The sequence below is a fragment of the Oreochromis aureus genome, linkage group 17 (genome assembly GCF_013358895.1).
Source record: "Oreochromis aureus strain Israel breed Guangdong linkage group 17, ZZ_aureus, whole genome shotgun sequence".
Taxonomy (NCBI): Eukaryota; Metazoa; Chordata; class Actinopteri; order Cichliformes; family Cichlidae; genus Oreochromis; species Oreochromis aureus.
The window spans coordinates 16,327,414-16,350,737 of record NC_052958.1 but is presented as its reverse complement, the minus strand read 5'-3'; the positions used below and the strand labels follow the sequence as shown (position 1 = coordinate 16,350,737).

At 41.1% G+C, this 23,324-nt stretch overlaps 1 protein-coding gene across 2 annotated transcripts in view; it reads right to left on the bottom strand.

Moving 5' to 3' along the window:
* Nucleotides 1–17,400, bottom strand: part of pawr (PRKC, apoptosis, WT1, regulator) — a 68,850-nt gene extending 51,450 nt beyond the window's left edge. Inside the window, exons 1-2 of one of the 2 annotated variants that reach the window (XM_031746322.2) lie at nucleotides 16,409–17,400; nucleotides 15,474–16,176 (exon numbers count right to left, since the gene is read on the bottom strand). In XM_031746322.2, coding sequence (XP_031602182.2) covers nucleotides 15,474–16,040 — 567 coding nt within the window. In that variant the 5' untranslated portion in view covers nucleotides 16,041–16,176; nucleotides 16,409–17,400. The remainder of the gene's footprint in view (nucleotides 1–15,473; nucleotides 16,177–16,408) is intronic. The other variant, XM_039601202.1, reaches the window with a different exon arrangement.
* Nucleotides 17,401–23,324: the final 5,924 nt, after the last annotated feature.

The window sequence follows — 23,324 nt, the reverse complement described above, 5'->3', positions numbered from 1 at the left end:
CGAGCCGACTCAATATGATTCAGTGCTGAACTAGAGAACTTGAACTCACTGTATTACTGTAAATGTATGTTTCTTAACTAGTGTTAAGCATACCTAACCTAAGACTTTAAAAAAAAAAAAAAAAAAAGGACAAGATTGTCCTTAATGTTGATTTTGGTGACAAAGAAAACAAAACAAGAAAAACCACAAACTGTTGACCAGGAAACAGGTGTAGCAAGTTAAACAGGACCAAGACTTGCGTCACTATGGGAATCATATCATCTGTCTTTAAATGCAAGAAATATATATCTATTAAGTGAGAGTGCACATAAAGTTTTGACGTCTTCACCTCTGCATTGTTAGAGGCACTTATGTTACATTTATAACCTTTTGGATATATTACTATGCTCAACTTTGTAGCTAACAAAGCACCACCAAAAACACCTACAAACTTTTATTTTATCAAAGCGGACCCAGTATTTTTTCAGGTTTTTTGTTCTGGTAAAAGCAGCTTTAATTCTGTTACTTAGAACCACAAAGGATACTAAAATACTCCAGGATACCTTACTGCCCCAATCTGCATTCGCCTAAAAATGTGACGCTCCTGCCTACAGCTCAATTTTGTGATAAGGCAGGTGCACTTGGATGCAAACATCATGTCTATTGTGAGAATCATGAAGCTCCTACACAAAACGCTGAGTTTACATTCAGGAATTTCTCAAATAATTTCCAGGAGAACATGCCAGGCTCTCTCTCTCTGGATAATATTGAGGCAACAACTGTTTGCACTTGATTGGGTGACCTTTGAGGCTGACGCGACGAAGATAAATCCAGCCCTGTGGACAGAGAGCGCTGGTGACACCGACCCATTCATCGTGCCCCGGACAGCTCCACATTTAGCTACTGGACCAGCGGTAAAAACCGGGGAGGGAGAGCGAAAAAATAAAGATGAGGAGACAGAGAGGGCACACAAGCCACACATACAGTTATACCTCATGTTTACTTATGAGCTTGAAGCCTGAAGTCGTTAGACGCAAACAAATGGCGGTGCATCCATGCAGGCTCGAGGACTGATTTGCTAATGAGCCGTCTGAGGAGATAGCCGAGGACAGCAGAGTTTTTATTAGAACTGGAGAAGGACAGAGAGCAAACAGAAATAGGAAAATAAACCTAAAGGGTACAGAGGCCAAATACCAGAAGAAAAATGAAATGCAGAAAAGAAAAGGACCAGACAGAAAGCAAAACAAGGAGCTGCTGGTGGAAAACCGGGATTGGCTGCATTCAGTAAAAAGCAAAAGCATACAATCAACCTGGATGGCTTGTGATGAAAATCCAATCTGTCACACTGAAGAGAAGTTTCATAGGCTATGAATCTTTTAGGAGGCCATCAGCGCCACAGGCAAAGGTTAATACCCAGAGAGGAGAGAAGCCTCAAAGGCACCTCGATGCTAAAATCTGCCACTCTGACAGGCTTCAACTAAATGAACGACTGAAACGAGTCTGCAGGTGTTCATTCAACTTTCACTCAGAGGTGTTACGGCCAGACGCCAACAAGTAGAAACCACTAAATAAAGCGATACTTTTCAATCAATAAAGATATAGGTTTTAAAGAACAAACATGGGGGTCTCAGTTATTCCATTGCCGGGATCGGCTTAGCGCATAGTTTGCATCACCGAGCCTGGTGATGCAAAATTAAAGGGGTGAGCGCACAGACCCCTGAGGAAAATAACATGGAGGAAATTACATGGTCTGTCTGCACTTCACTGAGTGTCTCATAACAAGTGGTTGTCTTCTAGTGCATTGCAAATCATGTTTGTCAGCCGTCCTCAGTTACTGGGAATAGAGTGAAAAGCCCCGACTTGTTGATACTTTCAAAAAAAAAAAAAAAAAAAAAAAAAAAAAAATATCGCCTTAAAAAGGTTTTAAATTTTGTTTTTCATATTTTTAAATATTTACTTTATGCTTTAAAGCATCGTGACAAATCATCAGCCTGATTAGACGAGAAAAGAGAAAGACGATTGGTCCCAGTGTGTGAAGATCAGAGATCAGACTACAAATCACGGCGTCTACATCCCGCTCTGTGCCGTGACCTTCCTGTCCGATGATGACAGGCATCTTAAATTAATTTACCCGACATGCTTTCTGTGTGAATTGAGAGAGCATGTTTGTATAACGCAGTCACAATTTAACAGTGGCGAACAGATGTTTCAGCTGCAATATGGAGCCTGTTTGTCATAGAAAGAGGGGAAACAGACAAACAGAAAAATTATTTATGATCAGTCCGACTTGAAAACAGGTTACCAAAATCAACATCAACGACAATCTTGCCCAATAAGCACAAATGACGTAGTTATCGAGGTGGGGTTAAAAGCACCTCGGACAAAACAACAGCTTGAGCAACGTCAAAGAAAAACACAGCGTCGATATGAATCCGACATAACTCTAATGATTCATGCTGACATCATGTTTAAAGAGAGCAGAAAGGCCAAGAAGTGACGCAAATCGTTTTCCTCTTTAAACAGTTGTTGAGCGTGTCTGACAACGTGTTGGGTTCTACTAAAAAAGAGCAAGTCTCATCCCAAGTCCATACTTTAAAACAAACTCGAAAGAAAAAGTTCAAAACACAAGGAGAATGGATATGACAAAAATCAGTTTTTCCCCCCCAAATATTGCCAACGCCACAGAATCTGACCTCTGGTTTCTTGGTAGAGTACAGGTCAAAGGTGACGAGGTCAGCACAGCTGCATGGAGGTAATCCAGCTTCTCCCCACAGTCCAAAGACATGTACGTTAGGTTGACTGGCAGTTCTAAATTAGCTGTAGCATCAGTTTGACTGTTAGCCTGTCCATGGTATAACTGTGAGAGTCTCTGCTGTGTGCTGCTGATAGTCCTTGTCTCAGAGTGTTTATCCACCTAAAACCAAAGACAGCTGAACAAAGTCCCAGAACACCTGCTCAATCATTACTCATCCAGAAGTAGCAGCAGCAAGATGCTTCAACCTCTTCTGGTGATGGTGGGTGAGGCAGGCTGGGTCAGAACACTGGCAACAAAAGCTGACACGTCGGCGTAGGAAAATGTCATTAAGCCAATTATGGCTAAGTCATCTCATAGAACACACGAATCCTCTGCTTGTTGGTCAAAAGCCTTCACAACCAATTAAAGAGTGCTGTATGTAAACTGAAAAGGACCGAGAGGATTTCTCTCTTCTGTTAGGCAAAGACCGACTGTGATCCATTCTTCTTTTCAGTTAGTGGACCTGCATTCATGTCAGCCAGTCTAGACGCATTTATCAAAGTATTGCTAAGACGTCTTGACGCTTTATTCCAAAACTGTAGTTGAAAATGCAAATGTTTGTTTGCATGTCACTCCACAATATGGAAGTTAATCAATATGTAATTGGAATATTCATAACCACTTCTTTACTTTGTGTTTGTTCATTAATTATTTACCTTTAAATTAATGTCTTTATTGCTCTAACAAAATGTGCATTTTATAAATTGTGTGGCAGAGTGTTTCCTGCATCTGGAAACTCTCCAGTCTTCCTGATTATGCTTCTCATTTTATGATCATTTTGTTAACTGGATAAAGGCCTATACTGCAGCTTAGGCTGTAAAATATGAGGCATTTTACTGTGTAAAAAAAAAAAACACACAATAGTCCCCTTCAGTTCATAAAAGTTTATTAGTTTTTTACGATGGTAGCAGAACACTTTGGTGGCCGAGCTGTGCTCAAGTTCACTGTGGTGAAAACCTTGAAAATATTTGCTCATTACTCACTAAAGCAATGCATCCAGCTATTAACTGGCTGGTCTTACAAACTGCACCGCATACTTTAACTCTGAGGGCTCAAAAATGAAGAAAAGAACGCACACTCCATGTCTGCATTACACAACAGACCCTCAAAATGAAGTCTCAAATGTATATTTTCCAAGTCAACAAGAGGAGAGCCTTTTGTAAGTAGCATTGCGTCTCAAAGTGGCACACTGCCTTGGTAAACACAACTGTACACACATGTTCAAGAGGACGTTCAAACACAAAGACACTCGAGCTTCAAGGCAGAAGCATGAGAGCAGGTAAGGCCTTCTTTCGACTGAAGCCAGTTTCTGGCTTCTCTCTTGTGGAGGAAAGCTTAAAGATCAAGGCTTCATGCGTTTGGCAGTTTAGAGCCACATATTTATTCAATTTCAAGGGTTCAACTGCGTGCATTCCTTGCCCTTTCACTGAGCCATGTTTTCAATACTGTGTCCTTTTGAAGTGTGACTTTCTGTGGCCTGTGTGCAACTTTTCAAACAGCCATGCTTCGGGAGAATATCCTTTGCAGCTATCTGACTTTCAGTAGAAAGTTGAAAATTAATTCAATCCGTTGGTATTTCTACTGCAGCCAAAATTACCACATAAATCCTCACACAACTTGTTCTAATAAATCTTATTTGTTTTCAGTCAAGGGCAACCCGTGTGCCAGGAGCACCACTGAAGATTCATATTAAAATATGCATTTTTGCAGTTCTGTTTATGAAAATTAAGTTTGTCCTCTTTGCGGTGAGAAAAGACGAGAAAACCTGCCAAACAAAGCACTGGTAAGACTTGGAAACATCATCCTGTTCAGCAGCATTTCCCCGTCCGACTCCTCAACTTTCCCTCTTAAGCTCTGCAAACTGTAATCATGTTTGTCCATCATTTGTCGAGTGCAGGTTCGGTCACATGTGTTAAACCAGCTCCTCTGATAACAGCGATGTTCACAGAGCAGTTTGAGTGAGTCCCGTGGTGACATAACCCAGAGGCAGTGCGTGAAACCTGTTAGACTGCAGACAAAAATCAGCCTGTTAGTGTGCATTCACTCATGCAAATATAACTGAGGCTTATTGTCCCCAATGCAATAAAACCACAGCGTGAGCAGAGCTATGGCCGTCTCTGGCCGAATCGTGAATAAAGCTGGGCTCATTTCGGTCAAAGTGTACTTTGATATTTCAAATTTTAAATCTTTTTGAGACTGAAGTGATCAGATGTTAACAAAACCTGCTGAAAGGATACATTACTGGTTGAGTCTCTGGCATCTGAAAACTAACAGAGGTGCAACTTGCACTTAAATCTTTAACTTTGAGATCCACTGCTTCCTTACTTCCACATTCACAGCAAAGCTGCTAACAATTCTGGGAGTGCTTTTAACATCCAAGAACTGTTCTGGGAAGTTTTGCAAACCATAAACTTGATGATTAGACTTTTCTCAAACTATAAAAACCAGAAAGTTTGCTGAAGATTGTGCTGAACGTTTAGCAACTATGTGCAGTATTTCATCTCTGCTTTTATGTCGGTGTCTGAGCTGTTTAGGGATTTTTTGTAAATACCTAGCTGCACTAATAAAGTCAGTCGATAAAAAAGAAAGAAAATTAAAAGATGACTAAACAAAGTAGCATGAAAAATTCAGATTCAGGTACTCAAGGCAGGTTTAAACAAGTAATAAGGTCTTTAGTTTAGCACACTAATATAAAGACCTTTTATTACTTTGATATTCTTTAGCCAACTAAAATGAAGGCATTTTATTACTTTTAAAAACCTGCCTCGAGTACTTGGACCCAGATTGTTTGTTCATAATCTCTTCATTTCTCTCTTAACCATTATTCGCATCCATGTGCACCAGTAACACTGATTTTTTTAACATTTTTTGCAAACCTTCCTCTGAGGGCAAGCTGGACTAACTGTTTGGACACAGGTTCTCCCCTGTGCTACAACCTGTACAGTGGTCACCCAAATATTGAGGTTGCTGCAAAGTCAACCACTTGGTGACCGACTGATCACTACAAATGCTGCAGGTTGTCCCAGACAGAAAAAAAAAAATTCAATGCAATTACCAAACAACCACCAATTTTTTCTAGTCACGTGGAGGTTGTCGACCCATTTTTGCTGTAGTGTGACTGAGCCTTTACTGAATTCTCTAAGTTACATAAGAAACGGTGCAAATAATTATGCAATCAGTATTATAGCACATGCCTGTTTACAGTTTTTCATTGCTACTTCAGTTGGAACTTGCATCAGTTTGTATGGCGTGATTAAACATCATGCTAGCTACTTTAACCTAATATCAAAAAGACCAAACAACGCTGCACAACTGAACTGAAGAAATGTAAAATCTGTCCATTTAAAAAGGGACACTGCATCTCTAACTTTAAGCTAACATTAAACTGTGCAATACATACGGGAAAACGTAGTCTGAAATATCTTGTCAATGTAGAGCACAGACCAAAGGATTCAGAAGCTACAAAATGTGACCCAGACTCTAAAATAGAAGAGAGTGGGAAAGGGAGGCTGGGGTCTCCAAGTAATTCTACTTTAATGAATACAAACAGACGAGCTCCCAAATGCCTACACAGAGCGGCCTGATTAGGGCTGACTCACAAATTCCCCACAGTTGTCAGCAAACACACAGGAATGTCCGACAAGTAGGTTACACACTGCAGACGCACCAAGTCACAACATTCGCCTCCTCGTTTGGTCCCCAATTTTGTTTCTTAACACCCCCTGCTAGGTTAGCGCTGTGTGCGTGTCTGCATGTGGTCAAACCAGCGAGATCCCCTGCAGCAAAGTACAGAGTGATCCCCAACAACTACACAACGGAGAGAGGCTTGTTTCTAAGAAGCGGAAGCATGAAACCGATTATCGTTTATCTGTGCGTGCCTCCACACACACACACACACACAAAAACAAAGTGCATTTTTATACACTGCATGCCAGTTACTGCAACACAAACCAGATCTTGTTTGTTTTCTCAGCTTAAATGCTGGTAATGAAGATGAAAATAAAGGAAATGAATTATGGCAGAGGCTCTGCAATACGCTGATATAAATGTCAAACAAAAAGGTGCAAAATTACTGAGTAAAGAGAGAGAGACGTGAACTTTAAAGCCAAAACAACGTCCCGAACCGAAGGTCAGATGAGGACGAGGCTATTCCCTCTGACATCGTTTTGGGCCTGCAGAGAAAACAGTCAGGATGGATCTTGTTAAACACTTATGGATGGTGGGTACTCAGTTAAACAGCCTTTGCCACATTTGACCAGTACAAACGCCACACGATTGATCATTTTCTGCTCTATTCAGCAGCTTGTTTTGAAATTCCAGGCCGACACTAATACAACAATACGTCAATTGATCGCAAACTTCTCCATCCTGGATATGCGCACACTAAAGAGTTAAAGATTAGCCAGAAAGATGGCAATTATCTCACTCAACAAGTAGCAGAAGACTCTCCAGCAGAATCCACACGTTTCACTATGTGTAAAAACAATTCTGCATCAGTGCACATCAGTGCTGAGGCTGATTGTATCACCTACATCTGATCACGTCTGTGATAACGTTCAGTGAGGTCTCGACTTAAAGCCGAGCCGGCCTCCAGGCAAACGTGCAGGATGGCTTTCACCTCACAAGATTTAGACTAATTCTGCATGGCCGTGCATTCCTGTGCACGCCGCGCAGGGGGTATGTCGTTCTTCAGTAATAATCTACAAAGTCCCTGAACCCACATAACTAAAGCGCAGCGACCTAGATAAAAGATACTTTGAACTTTGTGCGCAGATTGCAGCAAAACTCCAAAAGTAAATGTCAAACTGAAAAGGCGAGTGATCTTTTAATGTCTGAAATGAACATACTACTAACGGGATGAGCCAATTTTTAGTGACATCTTGCAGTTTTAAGTCAGTCACAATTCTTGTGTTTTTGTCCCTCTCAAGCAGAGTGAAACTGTCATGTATGGTCATTTATGTAATTATATATGGCAGAATTTACAGTCGTACAGTGCTTGATAATCCAAGATGGCTCTCCTACCAGTAACGATGGATGGTTTCATATAAGGTTGTAATTTTACTTGCTTTGTGACCCTTTTTTGCCTCCGTTTGTTTGTTTTTGCTTTATTTGTTCTGACAACAAGTAAATCCGCCAAGAGAGTTTGAAGTTTTGTCCCGTTTTTGAAACCAAGCCCAAAATCTCACAACAAACGTCCACAATGTACTCTCTGGTAAGAGTTTACATTCAGTTAAGGCTGAGCTGAACATACCAAAAAAAAAACAGAGTTTATTTTTTGTTAATCTAATCAAGATAAACCAATCAGTCCTGTGGTAGACAAGAGTGTTACACCCTCCAAGCCGGGGGCGCCAAACCCATTTTACATCGTTGGCCATATACAGCCGACTTTGATCCCAAGTGGGCTGGACCAGTGAAAATATCTCATGGAATAAATCCCAGATATTTTAATATATGTATATTAAAAGAAGTGCAATTTAAAACATCTCAGTTTTTCCACATGACAAAGAAATGCTGCTTTGGCCCTAAGTTTTAAGAAGTATGTAAATTTACAGAATAGTTCTGGTAGCTGATTGCGCTCACCGTTCTGCAATTAAAAATCTATAGTTTTTTTGCTAATTGCACAGACATCCTTTTTACCTGTTTTTTGTGAACCTGCTGTTAAAAATCAAACATTTCTATAGCAGACACCGAAAAAAAACAGGAACCTTGTTATTTAATGGTTTATCCATTTTAGCAGTGTTTATCTTTATCAGTAGGAAAGGCTGTAAAACTTAGGAAAACACAGTTTAAAGTGTAAAATTTATGTCCTCTTTCACATTTTCCAAATCCAGATTGAGCCAGTGGGCCATATTGGCCCCCAATTCTGGCCCCCAGGCCTTATGTTTGACACCGCCGCTCTAAGCAAACTAAGGAGGGGGGGACAAAAACAAAAAATCAATTTGGAAGATTTGTTGATGCCCCAGTTGTACGAAAAAGCTCATGTGGTTTCTTTACACCCATCTCCTAAATGTAAGCAGATATGAATCAGTAGCAAAGTGTTACTGCTGTCTGTTTGAAAGTAGACAAATTTATACACTCATTCTACTTTCAGGACTTTAAACATTGTGTATCAAATCCTTTTGGCTTCTTTTATTGATTTATCAATGATTTTAACTGTACAAACAGTCATAAATTCTCTGACCAAAGACCAAGTTATAAAATGTATACGTACACACAAATACACACACAGTAACATTTCCATCTCACAGCCTGTTTAACACTGATCTGATGCCTTCTGACAGCATAATGGCTGCTCACCTGGTCAAAGGTCACTTTAATGGGAGCAAGCATTTATGTAACAGTCTTACAAACTGAGCTAACCCACGTGTCACAGCCCATTACAAGGGTGCTGTGTGCTTTATGTGGTGTTGATAGGTGCCTGGTGGGTCGGTACAGACTTCATCGTGGAAGCAGATCGGCTCTTTCCTTCCTTTGCTGAGGCCACAGACAAGGGCTTTTGTAAACAATTCAAAATGCTCTCCTTGGAAACTGGTGCTTCTCGCTTGGAGGAACTTCACTTTTACGAACACGTGCTTTAATTAAACAGGTTAGCATTCCTGCTGTTCAACCAACAAATGAAAAGGAGGAAACAAAACACCCGGCCCAAATAGCCCAATGCTTACCTAAGCCTATGATAAAATCCCTGTGGTATTTACTGTGATGATGTGACCTTGTTTGGAAAAGGTTTTAAACAGCAAGCGAAGCACACTCCACCCCATGCAAATTTACATTCTTGCATGCTTTTGTCCAGCTGTGAACTGAGAGCCTTTAATAAGCAAACTACTGCAGACTTTAATTTCTACTGTCAGTTTATTGCAGCTTTAAACTTTAGCCAACTTTTTTGTGCCTTGCATTTACTGAACTGCACGTTTTAGGTCACTTCAACTATAACGGGCCTGAAGAGCCAAAAGTAAAAGATTCTTTTAAATTTAAAGCTTTAAATTCTGTTTGTGGCACTTTGCATTCATTTGCACAAAACAAAACTTTAGTCAAAGAGAAATATCAGCAACTTTCCCAACTGTGAGTCCGTTTGTTATGCAGATGAAAGTTAACTCAACGGTCTTGGACTGCAGCCGGCAATGACCAGATAACTTGCAGAGCAATTAGAAACCTATTGTCTTAATTGCTTTCAAAAACAGATCAAGGACAAGAACATGGACCTGGAGTTTGTGCAACTCACTGGAGAGGCAGCTAAATAATACTTAAGACTGGCACATTAGTAAACTGCTCACCCTGTAAGGAAGGAAACATAAGGACCAAAGCTAGCTAATTCACTTCAACTTTCAAAATAAGAGCAAGGAAATTGTCCGGCAGTGAAGCATGCACACAAGTTTTATATGCACTGATTCTACAGAGGAGAGAAACTTAATAGACATTTTGTTACAATTCTCATCTGATTTTTATGAAATTTTAAATCTATTAAACGTCATTTTCTAGCATAAAAGCATGGCTTGATCACCATGGTGATGATGATGATGGCAATGTTGTGCTGAGCAAAAACTGCCTGTTTTCATTGTAATATTTTGTAAAGTCACATCCTCTATTTTCAGTTTTTCCACAAATATGTTAAAAGAAAAAAAAAATCTGCTGATCTTCATCCATTCTGTGAAACCAATTTTAAACATTTTCTCTGCATCTGGATTTGGGTTGGAATGAACCAAACGTCTGCCCTCAGCATGGCCCTTCTCCAAACTTTCACCCTTCAATGAACTTCACCAAAGAACAAAATGGAGCAGAAACTAATTTGGGAACAAACAAGGCAGGGGTGTTTGAATTTAAGGTATTTGCTGATTAATGTCAGTGCAGACTGTATCTGTGAGAGCAGATGAAAGAACTGATGCCAAAACTCAACTGTGTACGAGCCCAGTTTGAGTTGCACCACACTGCACTTCATATACATTTATATACACTTTATCCTGAAATAGTTTTATTGTGTATCCTGACACGCACATGGATTTTTGGTGAAATTTCCATGTGGAAGGAATGCAGATGAAGTGTTTGAATAGACTGCAGCTCGCTCTCCGTGAACTCTGTGCAGCTCTGGATGGCTGTGACTGATGTGCTGATTAGCTCAGTTTGAGGTGTGTCCTTTTGTCTGCACCATTTTTAGTTCTCAGTAATGTGTCATGTGATGCAAACACAAAATATCTCTGTGTGTTTTTCCACATATTCACAACAGGTCTGTTGCTAAACCTGCATTTGCTGCTGGTGCCATTTCACAAGTTGCTCCTGACTGGTACCTCTGGCACGTCACATTTTAAGAATTACATATTTTCTCATTATATTCCTATTAAAAACAGTACACAGGCCTTGCAGTACAAAAACTGTATTTTTTACTATATTTGCATTTGAATGCCTTAAAAAACACCATTTAATTTATCAAAATACTGACACAGTCTCTGCATTTCTTCTGTTTTGTCTGCAGCACACACTGAACTACAGTCACATGAAAAAGTTTTTGCAGGACACTGTGCAGCAAAACTAAGTACACCCTTACTGCTGCCATAGAAATCAAGATATTAAGTAGCAGCCAGGTGCTACTACTCAATTGTCCTGAATTAACTGATCACCTGGAAGCGTGAGCAGCTCTATAAAAGCAAACGTTTTGGCAGTTTGTAGAGCTGGAGCATTCAGGTGTGACTGAACATAATGTCACAATTTTCCCAGGAGTGGGCGTCCCCACAAATTCACACTGAGGTCACACCCAGACTGTGTAATACTCGGAGGAAAAAAAATAAAATAATAATCATCATCTCAGACTCTACGCGCCTCAGCATGTAAAACGTTAATCTTCGTGACAGCCAAGAAAAAGACGGAACGAGTATGGCTTGTTTGAAAGAGTTGTCCTCTTTAGAAATATTTAGTTTAGCATTTATTAGTTTCAGTGAAGGAAGAGTTAAGAAATCCCGATCTGAATAAGCAGATGCTTCCCTTATCATTTCAGAATTGTTGCACAGGTGAATTTGGCCAAACTGACTAGGATTAAATCCAAAGACTAGTTTTGCAAGTGCATAATATCATTGTAATTGGTTCTTTTGAGCCATTTTCAGTTGAAAACACATTTTTCCTAAAACCTAGTTTAGTTTAATTTTATTTAGTCATGTCTGGTTCGTGTGTTAACAGGTTAACATGAGTTTGTATGAAGCACACAGTGTATTAACAACCCTGTGGTGTCGCAAATAACTAGGTTAAACAGGGAGCCCTCTTGTCTCCTGTATCATCCCATCACCAGAGTGTTAACTGCGTGAGCACTCGGCCCAGCATTGCACCTTAAACCTGTTGACCTCCTTTTCAATGACGCTGCAGACAAATAGCTCCGAGGGGCCAAATAGCTCCACACTCCCCAGCAGTGTTTGTGGAGCAGACTCAGTCATGTACATGAAACAAAGTTCACTGGCTGGAGCGGCAGACCACAACCTCATAACTCTCAGAGGTCATGAATTTTTTTAAAAAGCAACGGCACAATGACCGACATGAATCATCACCACAAGACTGCAGGCAGCGTGATCTGATGGGAAACATGCTTACATCACAACCCAAAACATTTTAAGATAAGAGAACTCACTGAATCTAAGCTCTTGTTTTCGCATTCCTCAGACACATATGAATGTGCGGTGCAGGTCAAAGGTCAGCATCGGCAACAATGCCCTCGGACCCGCAGGAGTGAGCAGGGTGAGAGAAAGGAGACACCGTCCCGGATCGCTGGAGGAGGTACTGACTGATGCAATGCAGAGCTGGGAGCTTTTATCGGGCCATTATGGCCTCAACAGGCAGAAGATTGGGTTCCCAGGATGCTATGAAATCCCGCTCAGCAGCTATTATGCTGCACAGAACGAGCGGGGAGATAATCCCAGGCATCTCTATTCACACCTGTCCACTAATATTCACATCACAAAGGCAGCTTGTGTGAGGAAGTCTTCATTTGCATAGTTTGCCCCCCCCCCAATCCAACAGGAGGAGAAAAGAGAAAACTTTTCACAAAAGGAGTCCATCTGCCGGGCAACCGGTTTCTGGATTTTTGTGTTTCCATCTGTGTGCAAAGCTTGCAGGATCTCAAACCATGAGATAAAGCTTCCATAATTAAAGCTGGATTATGGGTAAACATTACTTTTAAATGGTGACACAATGCCAAAAAAATTTGAATATTAAGAAGAATATTAAACTAAAACAACAAAAGCACTAAGTTTTCTCAATACAGATAAAAAGTAGGAGCTGACGTTACTAATTCATCAATAAAGAGAACAATATAACATCAAAAAATTTAAATTTTATATTTTTTGTATAGTCTGAGTGTTATATTTGAGTTAATGAGATATACAGTAATTAAAATTGCAAATCTTTACTTTTTCCTGAAGGGGTTACTGCACCAGAGGCAGTGCAGGATATGACTTCAAACTGCAACTTTAGGAAGTCTGAAAATACTCGAGACAAATTTAAGATGCTGGAGGTTGATTATAGGAGTACACCCTTTAATGGTGAACTCAAACCAGGCGAGCATGTTTAAACCAAAGTCCAGTTCAGTAACGAGCGTTTATGCTTCATCGTGCTCGGTTCAGCCCACTAAAACAGATGAGATTGGGAATGGTTCACTGATCTCAGGCGTAATCATCTGGTTTGATTGCACTTCCTTAAGACGAGCTGCTTCCGTGCAGTATGACTGAAATGTGATAAATACAGGAAGGCAGATGAGAGCACTGTACCCAGAAATAAACACAAAAAAGCCTCAAAGTACAAAGAATCATGGCGTCCACTGATCTGTGCACGAAAGGGAGACACATGAGCTCAGTGCAAGCACAACCTTAGATCCATTATATCCAGGAGGCTTATCATCTCATAGCTGGTTCACAGTCATTATTTAAAAATTAATAAATAAATTTGTTTGTAAACAAATGCATTTACGTAACTCTGACATAGCTGCCAAACTGATACGATCGTCTAAGCTGATAACCGTCTGACCCTGCTGACCGTCCGAATAACTGGCACGGGTGTGCGAAAGCATCGGAGACGTGTCAAAATGTCCCTGGGGATGCTCCTTCGAAATCACCGGCCTAACTATAATGCGAAACACATGCATTAATCTCATGTTACGCAGGTTTCTGATTGCCCGACTTGAGGAAAAGTTTGGCTTCCCATTCAGGAAATCTGTCACATTATATTTACCAGCAGAGGTACTTCAGCAGCTGAAGACAAAAGTCAAAGATTGATCTTTGGCTGCCTGCAGTCACCTGGGCTTTAGGTCTCCATTTGATCACCGCTAACGGAAGATAAGCGGAACAGTTTAATCACTGTTATCCAACTCCAGGTGCCGACGGTTGACAAAGTATGATGATCAGAACCTACCAATCTGAGTTGTGGAGTCGGATGAATACAAATGCTTTCAGCAATGAACCTTTTTTTAAATCTGCATAGTATTTGTCATTTTATTTAACAAATGTAGTGATCTGCCTTCAGCTGTACATAACTTTTAAATAACAATTAAAAGAGAACATTAACAGGAATTGCAAGGCGCTGACAGGAATTAGGGTATGTAAATAGTTTACAAGCACACTGGACACAGTGTTGGACTGCAAGCACATCAGCATCACCATAGCACCCAAGCCTAGTGCACAGAAAACCTGCAGTTTCTTTCATTGGACACTTAAAGCTGAATTAAAAACCAGCAGGTACGTCCATCTTTTATACTCTTACTCACTATACTTTTAGGGATAAGGACCTGCCTCGGGAAGTTCTACAAACTTTCTCAGACCACAGCACTTCCAGTTCTTTCTCTCTCTTCCCCGCTCACACAAATCAGCTCACCACCTCATCAGATCACCTCCTACCTCCCCCAATAATAGACGGTTCGCCCACTTTACTACATAATCAGCTGCCTATGGGCTCGATCTAGCATATCTGGCGCAGCCCAGAGTGCTGAAGCCCAGCATTACAGCCTGGCTTGTGACCAGTTTTCAAACGGCTTTGCTCGGCACTGCTGAGCACCTAATAACAGGATGTGGGGCTCCAACTGACAGGCTGGTCAAACTCCAAGTTGTGCTGCCCCAGGGGCATATTGTTCTGGGTGGCTATCAAATAGGAGAATGAAAGGTGGTCACAGACCACTTTGAAAGACACCAGAATACCATCCCCTTACCAAAAAAAAACAAAAAAACAAAAAGGGGGGCATCTATTCCGAGAATTTCCGTGTAATTTGAGTGTTTTTTCAGTGTTGGCCAAGCTTCATATCAGAGTTCCTGCATGTGTCTGAACCACAGGAATCAGGCAGGACTGCGACATGATTTAAATCCAACAACAATGAATGTGCAACACACATACTGTACACCTCCACCCGCTCCCACCATCTGAGAACTGCTTTCATTTCAGTCCAGCAGAGGCTCAATTAAACCAGACACATGTATGGGAGGAATTTGGAGTGTAGGAAGGCAAGTGGTGTTCAAGTGCAACACACAGAAGCCACTATTTCCTTACAAAAATAAAAATAAAAATGCACAAGCATCAAGCATCCACCCATTTCCACATACAAGAGACTAACTTTCACTAATAGTTTTTTGGAAATACTTTTATTCCCAATAGAGAAAAAACATGACCAATCCCAAAACGAGCCTCCGAGTTATACCCATTCTGATGCTGAGGTGAATCTCTGCCCTCTTTTCCCCCGACTCACCTCATTGGATGGTATGTTCACGACACCTGTGGATCTCCTTTTTTCCCTTAGCTTCCTCTTCTCGATCTGTCCTTTCCCCTTCCTGGCGCTGGGCCCGGTGCTCTTCTTCTCCTTGCCCTTGCTGCTGGGTGACGGGCTTTCCTTGTCACTGTCGTTGCAAGCCATGGGAGTAGAGTCCTGAGTCTTCTCCGGCTGAGGCAGGGCCTTCTTCAGGTTGCTTCCCGGCGTGGCTGAGGGTGCCACGGGGTGGTGCATTTCCTCCTCGGGCCTCTTTAGAGAAGTGCCAGAGGAGGACCGAGCAACCGCGTAGGAGGAGGGGTGGCAGTTCCCAGCGGAGGAGCTTCGGTCCGGGTTGCCGTTGTTGGTGAACTCGGTGGCCGAAGGAAGAGGAGGAGGAGATGGAGGAGGAACGGCGTTGCGGCTGCTGTTTGTATTGCTGGCACCCAAGGGAGTACCAGTGGCTGCGGCAATGTCCCCCAGCATTTTGGCTCTCATTTTCTCCCGTTTTGCCTTCCACTCCTCCAAAAAGTCCGTCGCGGCGCTTGACTTGAATCCGCCTGTAGCCATGATCCCTTTTTTCTTATAAGTTCAAAGTCGAAGTGAGGAAAAAAAGTAACTTAAAAGTTGAAGTTGATATGAATTTTCAGCTCTCGGCCACCGTCCTAATTGCACCACATTCCTCAAGTGATTAACTCGGGAGCTGCTGAAAGGTAGAATGAAAATAAAGTCAGGACAAGTAAACTTTCAGCTGTTCATTATGGAGGCGTTCTCACCTCCACCTCGCGATACTCAGCGTGCAGGACGGGTTTTGTTTAAAAAGTAAGTTTACAAAGTCTGTTTATCTCTAAGGTAACTTTCCGCCCGAAAGAAGAAAGTCAGAGTGTGGAGAAGTGGACGAGAGAACAACAAAGGTCTAAATTCAGGTAGAAACTCACCTGAGTGGAGCTGTCTCGGTCGCTGAACTGCTCTTCACGGTCCAACCAGGTGTGCCCGAGCTGCTCTCACATGAACTGCTGTAGTCTGCGGAGCTGGGACCCGCCGTGCTCGCTCTACTCCTCTGAAAACACCGGCTTGAATCCCGAAAGTGCGCGAACACTTCCGACTGAAGCCGAAGCAGAGAAGGGGCGCTGTGTAATAACTCTTCACTGTTCCCACAGGTGCTTTCGGGTTTAAGGTTATTTGTTATAGCTTTTACAATACTTATCGGCGATATTTCCATAAAGATAAAGGTTAATATAGTTGTGTTAATTATTTTTATGATAACATTTCTGCATTTTCATGCTTCCTTATATGTAAGTTGTGTAAAGTGTATATGTACAAAGTTTCAAGCAGCCCAGATATTTTTTTTACAATTGTTTCTGTTGTTTTTAAATCATCAGTTATTTTATTTATCTATTTTTGTATGTGGATTCTTTTCTGTTTGCCATTTGTTATTGTTGCACAGGGGAACATATTTCTTCACTGTGAGTATGACAATAATTTTCTATAATTTATCTGTCTGTGTTACAAAAACTAGCCAAGACCAGTAAAATGACTGCAACCACTCCTTCCCTTTCTTTAATAAGGGCAAAGAAAGGAAAGGATTGCTTCCATTGTCAGTTAGAAATTTGATAAACATTTTCATTTGTATAAGATCTGCATTCATGCTCTTTAAATTAACTTTTTATTACCTTGCGGTAAGAAGAAAAAGTGTAAAGAAGAAGCATTGTCCCCTTTGATGAGCCACCCATTTACCCATTTACAAGAACATGATTAACAGCTTCGCAAGAATAAGGTCTGCTGTCATAACATGTGCATGTGTATTTAACAGTGCAAAAGCAACAACTCTTCACATGTACAGTTTCTTTTGTAATAAACATTCGTATTTTACTTCTTTATGATCCGAACAATGTGTCTAGGTCTAAAATTCTGTTCACCCCTGTGTAGTTATGCTGGCTTTGCATCACCACTCAGCAATCGAAATTCATTTTTTACAATTTCATTGCTGTTTTCATACTTTTTTTAGCCATCAGTTGGTCAAATTGGACCCTCTGGTGGGTCCAGACCTGTCCTTGAAAATCCATCCACTCCTTGCTTTAAGAGCTTTCTGTAATTCACTGAAAACTTTCTGTTTTGCTCTGAGAGTTGAGTGGAAGTTCGAGACCTTGAAAATGTGATTGTTAAAGTCCCCGTACACCTCTGCGGCTCGACTTGTGTCAACAGCAACAGTGTCGCTGATTTCACGTCTTCAGTGGCCCTTTGATCTTTGCACAGTCACAGTGGAACACTTCGGCACAAGGGCATTTCTCAACACCTTCTCTCACGCAGGTCCCACAGAGTCCCTTAGGCACCCGATAACTCACCCAACCAGCTCTGATCAGATGAAAAACCTGCTTTCAGGGAAACTTGATCCCCGGGTAGGGTGAGGGCAACTTTCGATGACTGAGCAGTTCATTTCATTTTTTTTTGTTATGACTTGACAATTTACAAGAAATGTGCGCTGCTCAAAGTTGAAACCTCGCTGACAGCGGAAAACTTCACTTTAAAAATCGACATGCAATTATATCTGTACTCAGTTGTTGTTCTGAAATATCTGAGTCCTCAAAGTTCTAAATAAGGCTTTCAGTAGACAGAACACATGTTTGATAACAATAATAAACCTCTATTACATTAAAAAAGAGCAAAAAATTTCAATCTGAGATCTCAGAAAGAGCCTTTAAACAGGGATATCACATAACTTAAGCTCTATGCATTTAGACCTGTACACATGGTCACGATGACATGCTGAAATTCAAACCGAGCATCAGAGTGAGGAAGAAAGATGATTTCGCTGACTTTGAATGCAGCACTTTGTTGTTGGTCTGAGTATTTCAGAAGCAACTGTTTTCCTAGGATTTTCCCATACAATGATCAACAATCTCTGAGGAGTGCTTCCTCAGTTTTGTTGAATCAATTCCATAACACATTAAGGCAAAAAAAACTGATGCTGGCAACATGCACCTAATAAAGTGGCCGGTGAGTGTATTTAGGGAGTTGTTTTGATGCAGTGTCCAAATTAACTAAACTGTTTATGATCATAAAAACTGTGCTGATGATTTCTGAGTCCAAATAAATCTCAGGATTGTTTGACTGCCATTTCTTAAACATCACACACTAACACAAAAAATTCAATTTCCGCTTAGTTCACAAAAAAAAGAGCAAGATTTCAGTTACACACCGCATATGTGGCTTCAGCAGATTTTCATCTAAATACTAAAGTGGGTATGTCTCAGAGTCTCAAATTTTCTCCTGAACTTATATTCCAAGTGGGAGCCGTGACCCATCTTGTTTTCCCTTTTCTCCTGAGAACTGGGCTTGTGAGGTGACAGGTTTGTGATTATACACCCCTCAGAGGCAGGGTAAAATCAATAAGACAATATTCATCTTGTAGTTGCTCGACCAATAAATAATCCACTGTCACAGCATAAAAAAATCCTGCGGATGATATAACTGACAGCTTGCTGGTTTTCCATTCCCTCTGATAATTTCCTGATACATGGACAATATTTCTAAGATAGCAAAATGCAGTTCTAGTGATGTTTGTAACCTGAGATTGAAAAGATAAGCCACAAGCAATCTTCATGATTTGTGTTTGTAACTTTTTGTAAATGATACAGATATTTTTATGCAATTACAGCCGTTTCAAACTAAAATGAGTCCCAAAGAGTAAAGATTGGTTTCAGGTGAGTTAGCTGGGTCTGTATTGTAGAGTGACTGTGGCTCTAGAACAGGTTGCTTCCTAATCAGAAGGTCAGTGGTTTGACCCCCAGCTCCTCTGGTCTGCATGTTGCGCGTGTAATGTTATAGTTAAGAAAAACAAACAAAACAACACAAATGGGTGAATAAGGCTTGCATTAAGAAAGCGTTACGAGAGCTTAAATAGAGTAGAAAGGCACTATATAAGCACCAGTCCATTATTCATTGAAAGTAACATAATTACAGTTACTTAAATTGCCCCAGTGAGCTGTGACACATCAGTCTGTGTTGCTATGACGATTTTATCTCTGTGTTTACATGAAAAGGCAATTAAAATGTTAAATGAATTAACATAAGTAGCTTTCCTATCATTAAGTAAAAGATATAAAATATGGGCGCAATGCTGGAATTTATAGTACACTCTTAGTCTTATCAGCCATTTAAAGCCGCCTACACCCATCCATCCATTCACTTCCGCTTATCCTTTTCAGGGTCGCGGGGGGTGCTGGAGCCTATCCCAGGTGACTTAGGGTGAGAGGTGGGGTACTCCCTGGACAGGCAACCACTTGCGCTCACATTCACTCCCCCATTCACACCTATGGACAATTTAGTGTTTCCAATTAACCTATCCCCACTATCTGCATGTCTTTGGACTGTGGAAGGAAGCCGGAGAACCCGGGGAGAACCCACGCAAACAGGGGGAGAACATGCAAACTCCATACAGAAAGACCCCGGCCCGATGGTGGAATTGAACTCAGGACCTTCTTGCTGTGAGGCAACATATTTACATATTGTTGGTGTTCACTGTCTTGCCTGATGACACTTTGGGACACATACTGAAGGAGCTGCGAATCAAAGCCACCAATCTTCCCATTAGATGACCTACGCTGTCTCCTGAGCCACGGCTGTGTGACTTCACAGGGCTTAGGGCTTCTTCATGAAACATCTTAAGGCCTGATCATTGCTTTCAAGAAAAGTGCTTCACAAATCCAGTATACTTCTATTATTAGTGCACAAAGAAAATGCCAGAGAAGCTCTCTTCGAGGACGAGAAGCGCAGTGACAGTTTTGTGAGGGAGTCAACAAATGATAAAACTGTTTTTAAGCTCAAGCACAAACTCAAAACAAGGAGTTAATATGATGGGAAGCCGCACAACAGCTACCAGCTCATTAAAATACAGCAGGTTTGCAGCTTTCAGTCGAGTCTATGTATAACTTTGTTTCTAAAAACAAGTCCCAAAGACATCATTATCATTTCAAACCTGTTCTGGAGTTCTCCTGCATAATGAGCCGAAGTTAGAGGAAGTGTAATTAATACAACATCCTGCGAGTCATTGCAGCATGCTGTTGCAAAGCTCCGTTGTTATTACTCTGCATTGCATTCCAGTTATATTCCAGCCACGTGCATGCCATTACCCAACTGTACAAGCACAGGTTTCTCCCCGTGCAGTGATTTAAACCTGCTATAGGTGCTTACTGTCAGGAACCTAATTTCATGCTACGATAATAGCCCCATAACTCACCTGTGCTGAAGGATATGAGCCTTTTGGTGTTAGATTTGTGTGCGGCCAGCTTGCTCACAAGGGTGCACTGACTTTAAGGGAAGTTTACCACAGATACTCAAATGTACATATCTGAAATAGAATCGGCTTACATGTTATTAGATCGGTGTTTTTCTGCCTTAAAGATCAGAAAATGTGACCTATCTACGTGTCTCAGGAGCGAGTGGGAGGCCAGGCATTCAGCCATTATCTCTGCATGTGCTAACCCTGGTACAGATAATGAGAAAACCTGGGTGGAGCATGGGAGTGAGGTGCCTCTCCTAAAAATAAACCTTGATCTATGGACTCGGGTCACTCTGCTGCATATTTAGCATATTTCTGTCTGCTGTTGAGGAGGGGGAGAAAAAAAAGAATGAGGATCGGGGGTGCTTAAAGGCTGTCGCTAAGTGTTTCCTTTCATGCCAACACAAACGCTGCTGTGCAACTTAAATGCCCAATAGCATTCCAGTAATGCATTACCGAAATAGCCAAGCTCAAGCTCTGTATATAATGAACACTGAATTTGTATTCAAAGTACCCAACAAGACTCTGAGAGCTTTAATAAGTGGCCCTATCATGCATTTTGTAACCCATAACACATTTATGGTAAAGAGGAATAAAATGCAGCGCTCGCTAGGCTGTAAAATGAGCAGTGCACGTAAAAATATATTAAACATAACAGTGTGTAATGGCCACTCTTGCATTCACACATTTTCATTTATTTGACAGTAATGCTGCAGTCAGGAGCTATTAGGTGGGTAATTCTGTAGCGAGCAGACTCAATCGAGCTCGCTCCCCCATGAAATTGTTTGTCCAATCTAGGGAAGTATTCACGAAATGTTTCTCCCAAGCCTCCCAGATGTTTGCACACAGATGCCGAGTGGGCCAGGAGTCCACAGAATGGGGGATTTTCACAAGAGAAAGCCTGAGAAATATTTTTTGTTTGTTTTTAAATGAGAATCTGGTGATTGTGATGTGTTGTTGTTTCATAGAAGAAAAGAGTCACAATTCAGGTGTTCCTGTGATGAATCCACTGCCTTATTAGGTACACCTGTTCATCAGATCATCACATGGAGACGTAGTCAAAAAAGTTCAAACTGAGCATCAGAATGGGGACGAAAGGTAATTTAAGGGACTTTGAATGCAGGTTGATGGTACCAGCCAGGCTGAGTATTTCAGAAACTGCTGATCTACTGGGATTTTCCCCACACGACCAACTCTAAGGTTTACAGAGAATGCTCTGACAAAAAAATCAGCTGAGCAGCTCTGGGTAAAAATACTTTGTTGATGTCAAGGGTTAGAGGAGAATGGCCAGATTGCTTCAAGATTATAGGAAGGCAGCAATAACTCAAATAACCGCTTGTTACAACCTGAAGAGCACAACACATTGAAGCAGACAGCAGCTAAAGACCACACCAGGTGTGGTCACCTGTCAGCTAAGAACAGGATTACGAGGATACAAATTACACGGGCTCACCTAAATTGGACAATAGGAGATTGAAAAAACGCTGTCTGGTCTCGTGAGTCTCGATTTCTACTATGTCATTTGGATCGAAGGGTCAGGATTTGGAATAAATAACATGAAAGCATGCCTCGTATTAGCGGTTTGGGCTGGCGGTGTTGTTGTAATGGTGTGAGGGATTTTCTTGACACACTTTTGGCCCCTTAGTACTAAATGAAACACTACAGCCTACGTGACCATGTCCATTCCTTTATGACCACAGTGTATTCATCTTCTGATGGCTGCTCCCAACAAACTAACAGAAGAAGAATTAAAGCATTTATGAGGGCAAAAAAGTGTAGCATTAATACATAAATTAATACTGTTTGTGTGTTTAAGTTGAGTATTGCCATATTTGAATAGTAGGCTAGCGCTCTGGAGTTGTAAGTTCATGCTAGCACTGGCTAGCACACTTGATTAGCGAGGCTCATCTGTCACTCGTTATTAATGGAGATGCTAACAGGGCTAACATTGAGTATCTTTTAGGACAAACAATTGCTAAATCAGACTAAACGGCACCCACCAATCACTCAGCACAGCCACACCACCTAATGTAGAATGTTTAACTTGAATGTATTTTAAACTGCTCAGTGAAATGAAACTTTAGCTCTTGTATGTTTTTAAAAATAGGGGGGAAATTAGTTAGAGAAACCAGACTGTAAACACACTCTTCAACTCTGTAAAGTTGGGTATTTTAATATGGGCATCGGCTCATTCTGTGGGCTTCATTTTCTAGCTTCAGGAGTTCAAGAAGAGCTTGTTTCATGATCAGTCACTTGGTGTCATATAGCTTGAAATATGCTGTATTGGTGTCTATTTGCAAAGCTCTTTGGCTGCCCAGGGAAAGGGACTGTTTGAGTTCAACCTCAGCAGAAGCAACGGCGTCATTTTATGTAGACATAAAGGAGTGCCAATCTTATCATGATCAAACATTAGGAAGTGTTATTCAAAAACTGACAGCGCTTTCTCTAGAAATGTATTTAAAAAGACAATTGATGGAATTCATATTTTCTTATCAAACTGGATATATCGCATTTTAGTTTGCTGAAAGGTTTTTCAAGATAAATTATTTTAAATATGTTAACTGTTCTCAAAG